Source organism: Aythya marila, assembly GCF_965140915.1.
Source record: "Aythya marila genome assembly, chromosome: 19".
Classification (NCBI taxonomy): domain Eukaryota; kingdom Metazoa; phylum Chordata; class Aves; order Anseriformes; family Anatidae; genus Aythya; species Aythya marila.
The window spans coordinates 5,510,608-5,525,541 of NC_139060.1; the positions used below are offsets into that span (position 1 = coordinate 5,510,608).

General features: G+C 55.0%; 1 protein-coding gene across 2 annotated transcripts in view; it reads left to right on the forward strand.

The window, feature by feature from the left end:
* The first annotated feature begins 218 nt into the window (after window positions 1–218).
* Window positions 219–14,934, forward strand: part of EEIG1 (estrogen-induced osteoclastogenesis regulator 1) — a 33,672-nt gene continuing 18,956 nt past the window's right edge. For both annotated transcript variants that reach the window (XM_082775422.1, XM_082775423.1), the window contains exon 1: window positions 219–378. In XM_082775422.1, coding sequence (XP_082631548.1) covers window positions 233–378 — 146 coding nt within the window. In that variant the 5' untranslated portion in view covers window positions 219–232. The remainder of the gene's footprint in view (window positions 379–14,934) is intronic.

Consider the following 14,934-nt stretch of genomic DNA (forward strand, 5'->3'; position numbering starts at 1 on the left):
CTCCTCCTCACCTGCAGCCTGCCGTGGCGATGATCCAGCAGCCCGATCCGACCACCAAAGAGAAGAGGATTGCGCGTTTGAAGCCGGGCCCTCGTTGTAACTGAACTGGAATTCACTCCCCTAAATTTACGCCCCTGGAGCCAGAGCTGTTCCCCTGCTCGGCTCTGTGTGTGCTGAGCCGCTCCTCCCCGTCTCATCTGGAGTTCCCGGGCTTTCCACGCTGAATTTGCCCATGGCTTTCCTGATGAAGAAGAAGAAATTCAAATTTCAGACCAGTTTTACTCTGGAAGAGCTGACTGCTGTCCCCTTCGTCAATGGGGTTCTGTTCTGTAAGATCAGGCTGCTGGATGGAGGAGACTTCGCGAGCTTGTCTACCAGGTAAGCAGCCGCCTGCGGGCTTGCCTCCTGGCTGGCCTTCTGTTCCTGGTTAGTCTTTAATTGAGTGGATTGGCGTTTGGCTACCTCTTGCAACCCCTGGCTGTGATTTCAGGAGTTCTGTTGTAGGGCCACGCCGTCCTCCAGAGCTGGGGAAGAACACAGCTGGGTTTTGGTGGCTGCTCAGAGATGGACGGGGGTTTTCAGAGACATGGGGAGGAAGGGAACGAGAGGTTGCACCCCAAGAGAGATGGGGTTTAGGGATGAAGTCCTCTTCTATTTTTTTCCTCCCCCCTTACCCCAGTGTTCACACTACTTCAGATGTTTTGCCGTGTTGCTTTCATGCTTGACTTGAAACTTAGCTCTGAAGAAAACCGCGTCCAGCTGACCAAACCGGCCCCTTCTGACTTTGCTCTCCCCTTTGGGTTCTGAGTTGCTGTTGGTGGTGAGGGTGGAAGGAGCTTGCTTTGCATTGCAAATTGCTGTGCAAGGGAAAACTGCTGCCTGCAGTCAGGGTTGTCAGTGCTAAAGATACAGGTTATCTCCTTGAGCAAACGCCATGGCGTCTCCCCCACTTTATAGCTGCAATACTTTCTTTTCCGTATGATTTCTCGTATCGGGATCGGTCCGCTGCACGTTTTATAGGGTTGTTTGTGTATTGGCATTTCTCAGGCTCCTTCAGGCAGCTCTGTCCCCGCTCCTGCTGCTAATTGCTAATAAAAACTTGCTTTGTTTCCAGCTCTGCGCGTAGACTATCACCAGCAGTATGTAAATGTAAACGCAAATTCCGTAACAGCCTGGGCTTGCTTTCTGCCTGGCTATGTGAGGGAAGCCTTCGGTGGCTTTCCAACTTGTTTTTTTGCTTTCCTGAGCGAGTACTTGCATTTAAAGGTGCAGCGTGGGTTTGCTGCTAACTGTTTTATCGCAGCACCAAAGCCTGTTTTGCTCTGGTTTTCTTCCTTGTGTTGCTGCGCCTTGAGCTTTCTGATTTGGGGAGAGAAGACTTTTATTGGACGAGTGTAAAACATTTAGGAGTAGAAGTGGCAGGGCATTGCTCGAAGCCTTTTTTTTCCCTTTGGAGGCATGGTGCAACCTCGGCTGAAGTCTATAGAAACTGTGGGCGTGGAACGCCGCCAAAAATGGGCCGTGAATTAATTTCTCTTTTGAAGAAAATCTATCAAAAGAGCTTTTCCTTACAGCCTTCCCCCCCTGAGGCTGGGTCCTTGCGCCTGGTGGAAGCGGCTTATCTAAGGAATTCGGGCAGTGTGTGAACTTGGGAAGGAATTAACCCCTCTGCTGCCCGGAGCTGCAACCAACCGAGTCCAACTGGGGCTGGCTCAGGTGGGCCTGTGCTAGGAAACGTCCGAACCCATCTCCTCGCTGCCCTCGCAGGCAGCTTTGGGAGCACGCTGCAGGTTGTGTGGGGCTGTTTTCTGAGCTGGCTGGGGTTCAGCAGCGCTCCTTCCAGCTCCGACACCAGCTGGGATTCAAACCAAGCGCGGGCGCTGAGCCCCGGTGCCCTGCTCGGCGTGCTGCCTTCCCCTCACCTCTCTGCGCTCGAACCGGGAGCACGTGGAAACCTGGTCCTGCTGGAAACGTGACGGCTCTCTCGGTGGTATTGAGTCATTTGACCTTTTCCAAATGTTTTCCTGCTGCGGCAGTTAAAGAAACTTGGAGAGGGCTGGATGTCCAGGAGCAGGGAGAAGTTACTGCACCGAGAGGCTGCTCTGCGCTCCAGTCCTGTGACCTTTCTGAGATGGTGTGGGTCTGGGGAAGGATTGGGAGGTAGATGCTGTATCCGTGGTGTTTGGGAAGTCTGTGTGGTTAGTTAGGGCCTGTGATTGCTTGCCTGAAGTCAGCCGCTTCCCAAAATGCTCCCATTTGGAGCTGGGAGGTCTGTCGGGTCGTCCCACCATGAACCACTGGTGTCAGTGTTGGTGTGCTCTGCAGTCCCTTTGGGCTGTGGCAAGAAAAAAATGTGTGCAGCTGTGACCGAGCAGGCCAGGAGCTCCCGGTGTCCGTGTGTTTCCAGAGCTGATCTGGACGAGGTGTCCCACGTCATTCGGAGTCTGTGAACGGAGGGGGCAGGAGTAGATACAGGACGTGCCAAGTTGGGATTTGTTTTTCCTCGATTAAGTGGCTTATGACAAGGAACAAAGAGGGTTGTCTGGGAAGATAAGGTTCTCCAGGAACTGATGTCTTTCAGGGCGTTCACAGCAGGTGACCCGAAAGCTGGTGCAGGTCTGTGGTGAGCCCGGGGTGGCCGCGGAGCTGCTGGGTGGCAGCGGGTTCAAGTGACCTGGGAGCAGAGAGCCTCGGCCCCGTGGGGTCCCTGAGGGGAACCTGGATAAAGTGCCCTCAGGAATTGCCCTCTGAGGAATTGAGGGTGCTCTGGAGGAGGTCCAGGTCCTGCCAGCACATCGCCGTGAGGATCTGCCTCTTGGTTTTGTGTCTTTTTTCATTTTTTCTCACAGTCAGGTGCCCTCCTTCCACGCGTGCTGTGTGAAGGCCTCAGTTACACCGCGGGTATTTCAGTGACTCGAGCTGCAGCCATAAATTTCCCTTCGCCCTTCCTTCCTCCTCCTCCTCCGTTTGTAAAATCGTCTCCTGATGTTCTGGCAGGTCTTCTGAGGATAAGACCAGCTGCAGCTTACAGCAACCCACCCGACAGCCGCCCATGGTCTGGGGCTCTGCCGCTGCTGGGTTTTAGAAGTTGGTCTTCTGGAAGTGCATCTGGGGCAGGTGCTGGTCTGTGCCTTGAAGGTCCTTAATCCCGGTACCCCTTAATCCCAGTACCCCTTAATCCCGGTACCGGTACGGTTCAGCTGCCTGGGAGTAGCTTTAAAAATAGCAGGCACGGGGCTGTGCTCATGGCAACCGTCTGTGCGAAGCAGCTGGGCTGCTGCATCCTGCACCGGGTCCGAGCTCTCCGAGGGGCCCTGCGCCGCTGTTCCTGGCCAGATGCTGGTCAAACGGCCCCACAGGGAGGGCTGGGATCCAGCGGGGTGAGGGAGCGGGGCTGGCCAGGAGCATGGCCTAAAGCCACGGCCCCACGGAGCTCGTGTGCTTACGTCTTTGGGTATTACAGCGGGGGAAGAGTTGCTTAACCCCTCCTTGCTTACGGGGTCACAATTAATGCGGAGCGGTGGCCAGCTGCTCCTCATCCCGCTGCTGGCTGACTGCTGGCAGGGAGTGCTGCTGTGTGATGTGAAGGGGGAAGGCCAGGTGTCAGCCACGTAGTCCAGCACCTCGTCCTGCCTTGTTCCACCTCGTCCTGCCTCGTTCCGTTAGCTTGCCAGCAGTTCCACTCCAGTATTCCTGGCCCTGAAGGAAGGGATTGTGCTCTGAAAGCCCCTGGCTGACTCCAGAGGAAAGGCTTTTGCAAGAGTTTAACGGCACTGAGGGCATTTCCCACCTTCTACGTCATCTTCTGAAGGCAAAAAAATCCCAAATTTCAACCCAGGCTGTGTCTCTGTCCATCTCAGGCCATATTTCCTTAGGGAGCACGCTCTCTCGAGCTCATTTGGTGTTTCAGCCTGGTTTCTGCTCCTGGCACTGCGGCCCCAGTCAGCCCAGAGGCTGATTTTGCCTCCCGCAGCCCAGCAGCAGCTTTTAGGCAGGATTCAGTGGAGCAGTTGTGATCTGGGAAGAGCCATCCCTGCCTGTTGGTGTGGTCTGGCCTCGGAGTATTTCAGTGCTGCAGCCTGAACCGAGGATGTTCGTACAGCTTGTAACGGGGTAGGGGTGAGAGGCTCCTTCCTGCCGCCCCTGCGTGTGGAGCCGCAGGAAACGCCGGGGCTGGGGTAGGCTCCTGGTGCCGGCAGCTCCCCGTGGATTAAGGCCTCGTCCCTTTCTGTAGGACATCAGGAAAGGGGAAAAGCAGTGCCCTAAGTGGTGAATCAGGAGCTTCTCTTAGGGCAGGTGCAAGCCTCTGAAACCCAGCTGTCTGTGGTGTGAGTTAGAAATAACAAATTCACGTAAATAGCTGTCATGCCTGATGCTGGAGACCCTTCAGGCTTACCCTCTTTGGCTCCTTCTGGCCAGAAAAGCCTCAGTTTGGCTCACCAGAGGCTACAGGACTGCTTCAGCCCCGCGGTGGTGTAAATCTTCCCCACTGCCTGCCTGAAAACAAAGGCGAGGTGACTGCTTTCTCCTGGAGTCAGCCTCGCCAGGAGGGGAAGAAAACCAGCAGAGGGGAAAGAGGAGGGTTGCTGGCTTTTAAAAAATGCTCTGGCTGCAAACGTGTCCGAAAAGGTAGGCCTTCCCCGTGTGTAAACACACCCCAGATATGTGGGTCGAGAGAGCGAGCGGTAATGCTCCGGAGCAGCTTTGCCTTCCACGTGGTCACCTCCTGCTCTTGGCCACAGCCTCAGGAAAGGGCCGGGAGTGCTGGAGGAGAGGCCTGGGGGCAGCCTCGCAGAAACACAGCCTGGTTGGGCACAGCGAGGGCCTGACGCCTGCACCCCTCGGTTTCTGAAGCTGACGTGGGGAAAGCAGGCAGCAGGGAAGAGAAGAAGGGGGTTTAGAGTCAGACTGCCAGGCTCGGTGACTGGTGGGCTGTGAATGTCTGGGTGCAGGCTGCTTTCAGGCTTCCCCCTCGGGGCTGGCAGTGCCCGACAGCGAACTTTTGGGATCAGCCTCACCTGGGTGAGCTGAGCAGCCCGCGGCTCCGAGAGCTGCTCCTCGGGGCTGGGGCCCAGCAGATTTACAGGGTGGCAACGAAATCTGCTCTGGCTGAGGACAAGGGCAGGTAGCAGAGGGTGCCCCCCGCTCCCTTCAGGCCCCGTATTTATTTCTGGAATGCAGGGGGAAACCTGAATGGCTTCCAGCCTGTTTGTTCTCGGTGCTCTTTAGCTGCCGTCAGCGTTGACTCCAGCTTTGAGGCTGTATCTGGGAGGAATTCGGGCATGCCTTCGGCAGCCTGTGGTCTCTGCACGGTTGTTGGTATTTTAACAGGCCGTAAGCTGCCAACAGCAAGTTGTTCCGGTGCTACTTTCTAGACAAACGAGGCAGGCACAGATTTATTTCTTATCATTTCATTGCAGGAAGCTACACCTGCTAGCATTTCAGGAGAGATCTCCGGCTCCTCGCTCCCAGTGAACCCCTTTTTGCTGCAGGGCACGTCTGTCTGCTCGGGAGCAGGAGGAGCAGCGCGGTGAGCCCTTGCACCATCACCTGCCCCGTGCTCTCTGAGGTCTCCTTCCGTGCGAGGACGGACGGATGTGGCTGTGCGTGGCCTCCCTGCTCAGGCAGGATGTGTCCCGCATCCTCTGCACTGCCAGCCCTGCCCTGCCGGAGCTGAAGCGGGTCAGGAATTAGTCTCTAGCTCTTTACGTATACATCAGCCGCCTTTAGGAATATCCTGGGCAGAGGTTTGGAGCTGCTGTTTCCTTTGTAACAGCCCAGGGGCTCATCAGAAATCCCTGCCGTGTTATTTCAGGTGGCTGAATTTATTTCGTGTTGCCCCACCAAGCACCTGCAGGATGAGAGGTGGGTTTTTTTTCTTGCAGGTTATCCATGCGATGCCTTTGTGCACTGGCTGGGACACACGATGCAGGGCAGCACCCTGGCTTGGCACCGGGAGCTCTGGTACCACGCAGCGGGACCCAGCAGCCCGTCCTCGAGCCCGCGCCTGAAAGGCTCTTCCCAGCAGCGAACAGTTGTGCCTGTGTTCGCCGGATGAACGGCCGTGTTGTTCGGGGGATTGGTAATCCGATGAGCAAGAAAGGGAATTGTTCGGAGGGGTTGGAGGGCGTCACGGGTGTCACTTCCACGTGCTTCTCGTGAGTCTGCCGTGGAGCTCGATTGATAACACTGAGATGGGGAAAAGGGGACGGGGATGAGAAGGAAAACGCACAGGAAGCACACGGAGACAGAGGCTTGGGAGGAGGCAAGTGCTGCAGAGACAGGATGCTCCAGATGAGGCTCTGTAAGGGTCTGGTCTCTGTAGCGGATGCTTTCCCCACAGACAAGTGGGCCGGCGGGGCGGCAGGATCACGCCCATCACATCACGCCTTGCCTTTCAATTCATCAAATCTGGTTGCAGAGAGGAGGCCCGGTGCTGGAAGGTCCCGTGTTGCTGCAGGAGATGGGCCTGAAGCTAAAAATACTTCCCTTGCTGTACGCTAAATAAGAAATGAGCGCCGTGAGTCGGGGCTGAAAGCACCGGGGCTGCTTGCATGGGAGGGAGCACGCGGGTAACTGCTGGGAGGAGCAGGGAGCTGCAGCACGGATCGGTGAGGCAGCTTTACAGAGCTGCATCAACCTGCGTGTGGTGGGGAACCAGCTCCAAAATGTGCTCTCTAAAATAATAATAAGAAACCCATTAAAGCTAGAAAACGTTTTTGGGATTACAACTCTCCCCAGCTGTGCGTTAGCTGAAATGAGGCAAGTCCCTTCTCATCACTCAGTGCAGAAAACGAACGCTGAGGTCTGGTTTAGGGCCCTTTACCAAGCACCATGCTCCAGCCTGGCTCTGCGAAGGCAAAGCAGAACGAGGAACCCACAGGAGGAGAAAATCCCATGAATGGGACGCGGCCTCGGGGCTTCAGTTTGGGGCAGCCACCTCCGTTTTGCTCCCAGAATAAAACTTTGTGGGAAGTGGCTGCGGAGAGGCGATCGCTCACGGCTCCGGGGTTAGTGATTGACGGAGGCCCTGTGGCTGGAGGTCCCATTCCTCCTCGAGTGCAAGTTGTGGGTGTGAGCACTGCAGAACGAGTGCTGCCGGGGGGTTGCTCACCCTCTGCTCTGCCCAGTCACTGCTGTTTCCATCCCTCGGGGATAACATTGCTCATCGCAACGCGCTGATGGCCAGGAGAAGGGGAAGGAAAGGCTTGGCTGGAAAAAAACAGGCTTGGAGGTTTATTCACCCTGCCACCAGCTTTCTGTCAGACTCTCAGGCTTTATCCACGCTTAGCAAAGGTCAGGTTGGTGTGGTGTTGGGGTTTTCGGTGGCTTTCACCATGCTTTTTCCTGTTTTTTTTCCCCAATTCTTCCCGTTATCCCTGTGCCCGCACGTTGCTGACTGTGAGGCAGGAATCTCGGATTTTATTTATAATCCCGCAATCTTTTGGGGTTTCTTAATGCTCCATCGCACCACAACGAAGCAGTGGCTGAGCTTTTTCACTGCCTTAGCCTGGCTGTGCCGGCTCCTGCTCGTGTCCTGCTCCCAGCCTGAGCAGCGCGGGCTCCTTCGGGGCCAGGCTGCCTGCCTCGCTGCAGCCCATCATGCAGCAGCCCCCCTGCGTGGCAGCTCCTTTCCTGGCTCATGTCAGGGGCCTGTTGTGTTTTATTTCATACTTGGCTAACACCAGGCAGTTACATCTGCATAAATGCCGAATTCCTTTTGAGTGCAGAGCTCAGAGCTGCTCATCGGTGCCCTCAGTAGCCTGCAGTGCTGCTTGCCCCGGGGGAAGCGCTGTGCTGAGGGGCAGTGGATTTCCTACAGCTGTTTCTATATCTGCTGCCTTCCAGCTTTGTCGAATTATTTGCTGGTCCTGGGGGTAGCTGTTGGTGTTTGGCCGCTGTTCTCTTTAAGGCTGCTTTCTGCTGTAGGTTTATGGCCATGGCTTTTCCCACTCGCCGTGCGAGCGCGACTGCTCTTTCAAAACAAACCTGCGTGCTGCCTTCCCTCCCGTAGGGATTCCTGCTCGTCTCCGACTGCAGGGGCTCTCAGCAGAGGAGGATCACGGAGATGTGCCCGAGTGCTGCCAGTGGTGACAGCCCCGGGGGAGGTAAATGTTCCAAAACCCGCTCCTGGCAGGCGAGCAGCGAGAGCCCAGCCGAGCATCTCCCGGTGGCACAGCCAGCACAGGCTGGTGTGTCACCAAGTGCAGCACTTTCCCTCGTCCTGCTCCTAACCGAGATGTAATTTGTGTAATTACCTCTCTGATTAGGGTGCCATTACGTCACGGGCTGTCGGTCACAGAGAACTGCCTTTATCGAGCTGTGGGTCTGGAGGATCTGAAGCCGATCTGACCGCTGTGTCTCCATCCCCCATTTTCTCCCCCCGTGCTGGCTCTGGCACTCCTCTGACCTCGCTGTTGCGGTGTTAAACTGATAAAATCTAGCCAAAAGGCAATTTGTCCCTTTCTGCCAGCTCTGCGTCTTGAAGCAGCGTGACACCGGGGCTGACGCATGCCGGAGTCGAGGCAAGAGGAAAAGATGGGAAAGGAGAACGGGGACCGGCAGCGCTGGGACTGCCAGCCTGCTGCTGCCGGGATGGCGACGAGCTGGGGATGCAGCTGGCTTTGTCCAGCAGCTTTCTGTCATCTGCAGACCTTCAAGCAGCCTTTTTGCAATGAGCAGCACCAAATATTGCTGGAAGGGCCTGAGGTGCAGTGAGAGCGTGCCCGTGCCTTGTCCTTAAAGCCTTGTCCTTAAGCGCAGTGACCTGGTTCGTGCTGCTGAACAACGCCTTTATAAACGAGCCACCATAAAACATCCGTGATGGGAGGGCAAAGCTGGTCTTAGCCCACAAAGGGATGTTTTCCTGGACCATTTTATTGTTTTTGACGAGCTGTGTGCCGTGTGGAGGTGATTCACTGCGAGCGTGTCTGGGCACAGCAGGGTGGTACCTCTTGGGTAACCAAACATACTTTTAGCACCGGGGTTGACTTCAGGCAGCTTATTTACTGAAGAGCTCTTCAGCACACTCGAGCCAAATTGCAGTGATGTTACATCACGCGGTATTAATGAAATTATTCCCGAAACGAACTTGGCCTCGTGCGCAGGTTAATTTACACTACAAAGGCTTCTCGGGGACGGCTGCACCGGCGAGCCCTCCTGGCTGAAACGGGGCCGATACTGGCACAGGATGGAGCTCGAATAGTTGAGCTTCAGCATGGCTTCCTGTGCCATAAATCTGCCTCGGAGGCCAACAGATTTGTTCAGTGCACGTGCTGCTTGTGTCGGGGATTTTGCTCCTCGTCTTGTGGCGATTTCCTCCAGGGGTCTCATTTTCCAGACTCGCTGTCCCAGCAGAGCCCTGGAATATCCCATCCATGGCGTCTCACTGCGTGGCTGGGGCTTGGTTTTTTGCTTGGGAAGGGGGCTTTCTTTTTTCTTCTTAAGAGCAATCCGTTCACAAGCACAGCTTTCTTGCAGCACGGAGTCGTGGCCGTCTCTTGTACCCCTCGCTGCAGGGACATCCCCAGAGTTTTCCTTGCTGGATTTTACGTTGCTGTCTGTCTTCAGTAGGAGCCCAAATTTAGGCAGCCAAAGGCAAAGCTGGAATCGCTCAAATTGACAGCTAACACTTAGGGGATGAAGCAAGTTTATAAATACATCAGCAGCGGGTAATCGGCCAATCTTCATTTCACATCCACAGGCTGCCACAAGCAAAAGGCTTCCCAAGCTTCGGTGTCACAGAACCTTGTGCTGTCCCGGGGAGCCTGAATTAACCTGCCTTCACCTTGCCAGCGCCTGTTCAGAGCAAACCCGTGGGGTTTTCTGAAGCTTTGGCTCCTCTATCTGTTAGAACTGCAAGGCAGGTTTCTGTTGGGATTTGTCCAAGGGCACGCAGGTACTGGAGGATCTGGGAGGTTTTCTTTTCTCCTCTCCAGTCCCACAGAGGTCTTGTCCCCCTAAATCCAGCTGGAGCGTTAGAGCTGAGGGCTGACCAAGCGTGGTGGAGCTGTTCCTGGTGTTTTCTGTAAATACTTGTACGTTTGCTTACGATAAGGAAGCGCCGGTGCTGGATTTGGCAGCCTGGCACCTGACTCCTGCTCGGCTCATCCAGCTCCAAATGAGCTCAGAACAATGCAGGTGGGAGCCGGGGCAATGACTCAGTGCGCTCGGGTGCTTTATAAAAAGCCAAGGCGTCTTCCAGCCTTCGATCTGCGCGCTCTTACAGACCTGGATTTCGGTAACTGAGTCACCCCTCCAGCTATTCCTTCCTTTACACTGAAGAGTTTGGGTCCTTGGGATGTTTTTGCTCCTGGCACAGGTCCCTGGCCGCTGCCCAGAAGGCGCTGGTGTGCTGGGGATGTGGCGAGCAGCCCTCGGATGTAACAGGAGCTGTGTTGCACGATATTCACTGCTACAGGCCCTTCTCATCCTTGCTTTCCTGATGGCCAGCTTGTTCTTCAATTCAAGAGGGCAGAAAAAAAAACATAAACCCCTCAAAGCTGCCTGTGCCACACGTCCCCTGCCTGAAGTGCCCCATGTGCATCCTCGCCCCTCGCTGGCCGTCTGTCAGAGCATTTCTCCTGCCCTCACCGTGCTCCACCCTCACTCACCCTTCCAAAACTCATCTGACTTGTTCTAGAGCTTGTCTTCAAGGTTCATTATCCTGTGTCTTTTTTCCTCTGTTTGGCCCAGTTTTTATTTCCCTGAGCAACTTGTGCTGTGGCGTTCCATCACCGGCTGCGTGCTGATTTTTGATAACCACCATCAGAAAGGAGGAGTTTAAAGGAAAGGAAGAGTTTAAAGGTTTGAAGATTTAGATGCAAGAAATGGTTGGAAATTCTTTTTCCCCTCTAAAACGAGCCCCGATGCTAGGTTTTGGAAGCCCTGGATCTCCTGGACAGTAGACAAAGATGATGCACTGGAGGGCTCTCAGCTCAGGGACACCCCGCACGGGGTTTCACGTGGGGATGCGTGGAGGCCAGGCAGAGCTGAAGCTGGTAATGCCCAGCAGGAACGCTGCTGGAGGGTTTGCTGCTGGTGCTTGGCTGCTGCCCCGCTCTGCAGCAGGTATTGCTGCTCCCTGCCTCGTCCCGGTGCACCTTCATCGCGATTGATTATTCTTGGAGGGTTCAAAAAGCTGCGTGTCTTTGGAAGCAGCCCGCTGGAGATAAGCTTAAAGCCATAAAAAGTCAATTGTTCGCCGACCCGATAGCAGCTCATTTTTATGGAGAGCTTGGAAATCGCTCTTGGAAATAGCATCCTGCTATTTCATGCTCACCTGGGTTTTGCTCTGGCTTTTTCCTTCCCCGCCTTGCACATCATGGTGCCGTCTTTGCCCCAATTGGAGGTGGTCTCAGCCTTCCCCTGGCTGCTCACCAGTGCCCGAAGCTGCTTCCCTTAGCTTTGTCTTCCCCATACAGTTGCTGTGTGTCCTTTCTGCTGTATTTGCCTCTGGCTCACGTGAGGGCTTCACTCCAAAGGCATCAGAGCTCAGACCTGGCCTTCAGAGAGCCCGTGGGCACCTTCCTGCCCCTCGGGTGAGCGCAGAGCTGCAGGGCAGGCGTGGGGCTGGCGGCAGGTCCTTTTGGTGCCAGACAAAAACCCCTCTGTGTAACTGATTTTTTATATCCATAGAGCCAGGCTGAGCTGTCCTGGGTCTTGATACGATTTTTTTATCCATCCATTTCCCAGTCCTGCGAGGTGCTCCCCGAGGAAGATGGTCTCTCTCTCACCCCTCCTGCTTGGAATATGTTTCTGCTGAACCTCTCAGCACCAGGCTCAGATCTCTGCCTCTTCCCTGCTTCTGCTTCCTACCTGTGTTTGGCAGCAGGTCGAGGAAGGGATGCAGCCTGCCTTAATAATACGTGCTGCACTCGAGTGCCCGCTCCTGAGCCATTATTTGGGGCCACCTACAGCTTCTGGATTGTAAACCTAAACCAGCTAATGGCTAGGTAAAGGCTCGCTCTCTGTTATGTGTATTTTCACCTCCCTTTTGTATTTTCCGTGCTGTAAAGCAGCAATTAGGCCCTGTGTGTGTAGCAGGAGCTGTGTCTGAGGATGGTGCAAACCTCGGTGTGCTGGGAGCCCGGCGGTGTGGCTGCTGGCTACAGACCTCAGCACATCCCTTTGGGAGGGGGATCTTGGGGTGCTTTTCCTAGGCCCTACCAAAGGTGCCTCTTCCATTAGGGCTTTGCAGTAGATAACCTGGTTAAAATAGGAGCTGTACCCTCCGGGGCGTAGCACAGGACTGATCCAGGCTGCGAGCTAAGGGAGCTGGGATCCAGGGAGCTGCCACAGCAGCTTTTTAGTACTTAAAGGGGGTTACAAAAAAGCAGAGTGACTTCTTGCTCAGTCACATAACGCAGATAGGACAAGTAGGAATGGATTAACTCACAGATAGTAGATTTGGATAAGATGTTAGATGTAAGATAAGATGTTACAAGGAAATTCTTCCCTCAGAGGACGGTGAGGCCCTGGCACGGGCTGCCCAGAGAGGCTGTGGGTGCTCAGGACCAGGTTAGATGAGGCCATGGCCAACCTTATCTGGTGGGTGGTGTCCCTGCCACGGCAGGGTTGGGACTGGGTGTGCTGTAGGGTCCTTCCTACCGGGGCCGTTCTGATTCTAACAGTGTGTGTCTGCAGCTGGAAGCAGAGCCCAGACACACGTGGAAGGAAATGCTGGAGGAGTTGCGTGGTGATGCCATTCAGATGCAATCTGGTGACCTGATTTTGTTTCGTTTTCTCCTTTCCCTTATGACTGAGGGAACGCCCTGGCACCTGCACCACCTTCCTCCCCAGAAGACCCCCTGCAGGAGTGCCAGGACCCCTCGGAAGGCAGCTTATCGATCTGCACCGTGAATGGATCCGAGCTGGGGCTGGCCTCCTTAAAACAGTTAGCTTTTTTTGTGCCTGATCGCATTGAGACGTGGCTTCAGTGACGTGCTGCCATGTGAAGAGGTGAACCGGCGAGGGGAGCGCTGCGTGCCCGCGGGGATTAGCTCTGCCCCGGGGAGCTCACCCAGAGCCACCCCTCGGAGGCTGGGGGCCGTGGGCAGGCGGGCTGGGCGTCACAAAGAGGAGAGCTCGCCCTCAGCCTTTGTGTAAGTGAGGAGGAGGGGACGTGAATAAGCAGCTCTTTGTGCGCCCTTATCTCTGTACCCTCTTGTTTAGCCCGAGGTTTGCCCACATCTGCTGCTGTGTGCGCAACACCAGACCGAGCCGCGCTGCTCTGCTGCAGTGCTTGGCGTTGGGAAGCTATTTTTGTTGTCTCTGCCCCCCCCCCAGCGAGCCTGTAGGCTTTTTAGGATGTTTCGTGCTTTTAGCTCTCTTACATATGGCTGCTGCCATAAAGCACAAGCCAAGCAACCGCTCTTGTAAATGGGTCAGGCCAAATGGGTTCAGCGGGTTGTGTGTGAAGCATCACACCCAGCTGGGCACAGCTCGGCTTTGGGGCTGTAAATAGAAGTTTTAATCTCTGTTGTGGTGCTTCGATAGCTGGCTTGCCTTGTGGGACAGACCCCGGGCTTGTCCTGGGGAGCGTGGCTCCTACACGTGGCCTCTTTCTGGAAGCCTTTCCCTGTGCGCTCGTTTTAGCAAGCTCACGGTCAGCATCGTGGCTTTCTGTAACAGTGCTGCTCTGTCCGTGGCACTAAAATCGCAGTTGGTAAACATCTCTAATGTAAAATCTGTTGGTCGTGCCTTCCTCCGCCTGCCTCCAGGGCTGCAGGAAGGCTGTGCGTGAGACCTGAGCCCGGGGAGGTTTGTGGGTTTCACCAGGCGCGCTGTTAGCTCTGCACGGGGTGGGAAAGCAATAAACCAGCGGCTTGCTGCTGCGCCTCGCTCCCACGGGGCAGGTTCCTGCCACACCAAAACACCTTCCTGCTGCTCCCTGCACAGCACACCTTTGCTCTGCGGGGACAGCAGTGCCCAGGGACGTGGCTTGAGGTCCCTTTGGGCTCGCTGCAGGGCCGGAGGCAGGCGAGGAGCTCGAAGCTCCCCTCGGAAGCCCGCTGTTCACAGAAGCCAGCGCAGGGCTGCGTTGGTTTATTCTGCGGCGGTATATTTAGGTCTGCAAGAGTAATTACATAGCTTTGAGTAAGTCTCGAGTCAGAAGAGGGCAAAGCTTAGCCTGGCAGGCATTCAGCCTTCTGGGAGGCTTTTTTTTTGCAAAATGCTACGGCCAGCTTTTTTTAAAATAAAACTTCTGAAGACCCGTTGAATTGGCACCTAGTGCTTGGCGTTGCTCTCATCTATTTCTGGCGCTTCAAATACAGAGTACGACTTAAAATTAGACACTTTTGGTTTGAAGCTGTTAGCTTCTGCCTCGCTTTTAGGTGCCCTGTGATCAGGATGGAAAGAAACACCTCCCTGTGCATCCCTCGCCGCGCTCCGGGTGTTCTGGAGCTAAATGCAAAACTGCTCCTCATCCGAGTCCACTCTTTCTTCCTATTTTAGTCTTCTCTAATTACCATCCTGATGATAACTTGCTGGGAGGCGGATAGACAAAGCCCATTGCTTCACCCCATGCTGGCTCTTGGAAATGTGGAACTAATTTTTTACAGTTTGGCTCGAAACAATGCTGCTGCTTGCTTGTCTGGTGGTACGGCCCCAGCCCCCACCCTGAAAAGCCACTCTGAAAAGACAAAAAAAACGTTGAAAGTCCTCGCTGAATGATTGTGAAACTTGTGACTGGAAAGCAGCTCCGAGTTTTATCTCGGTTCCATCCTGTGCAGCCCCCATGCAGGTCCCCGAGCTCTGTGTGCACCTGCAGACATGTTGCTCGTGGTGCTGCTCGTCCCCAAATCCTCTGCTCGTCCCCTCATTGCCTGGGCCGTGCTGCCCACAGCAGCTTGGAAAGGCTGACATATATTGTTAATAAGAAACAGGAGGGCTGTTAGCAGAGCTTGTGAAGCAGCTCTTTATTCCCAGGCA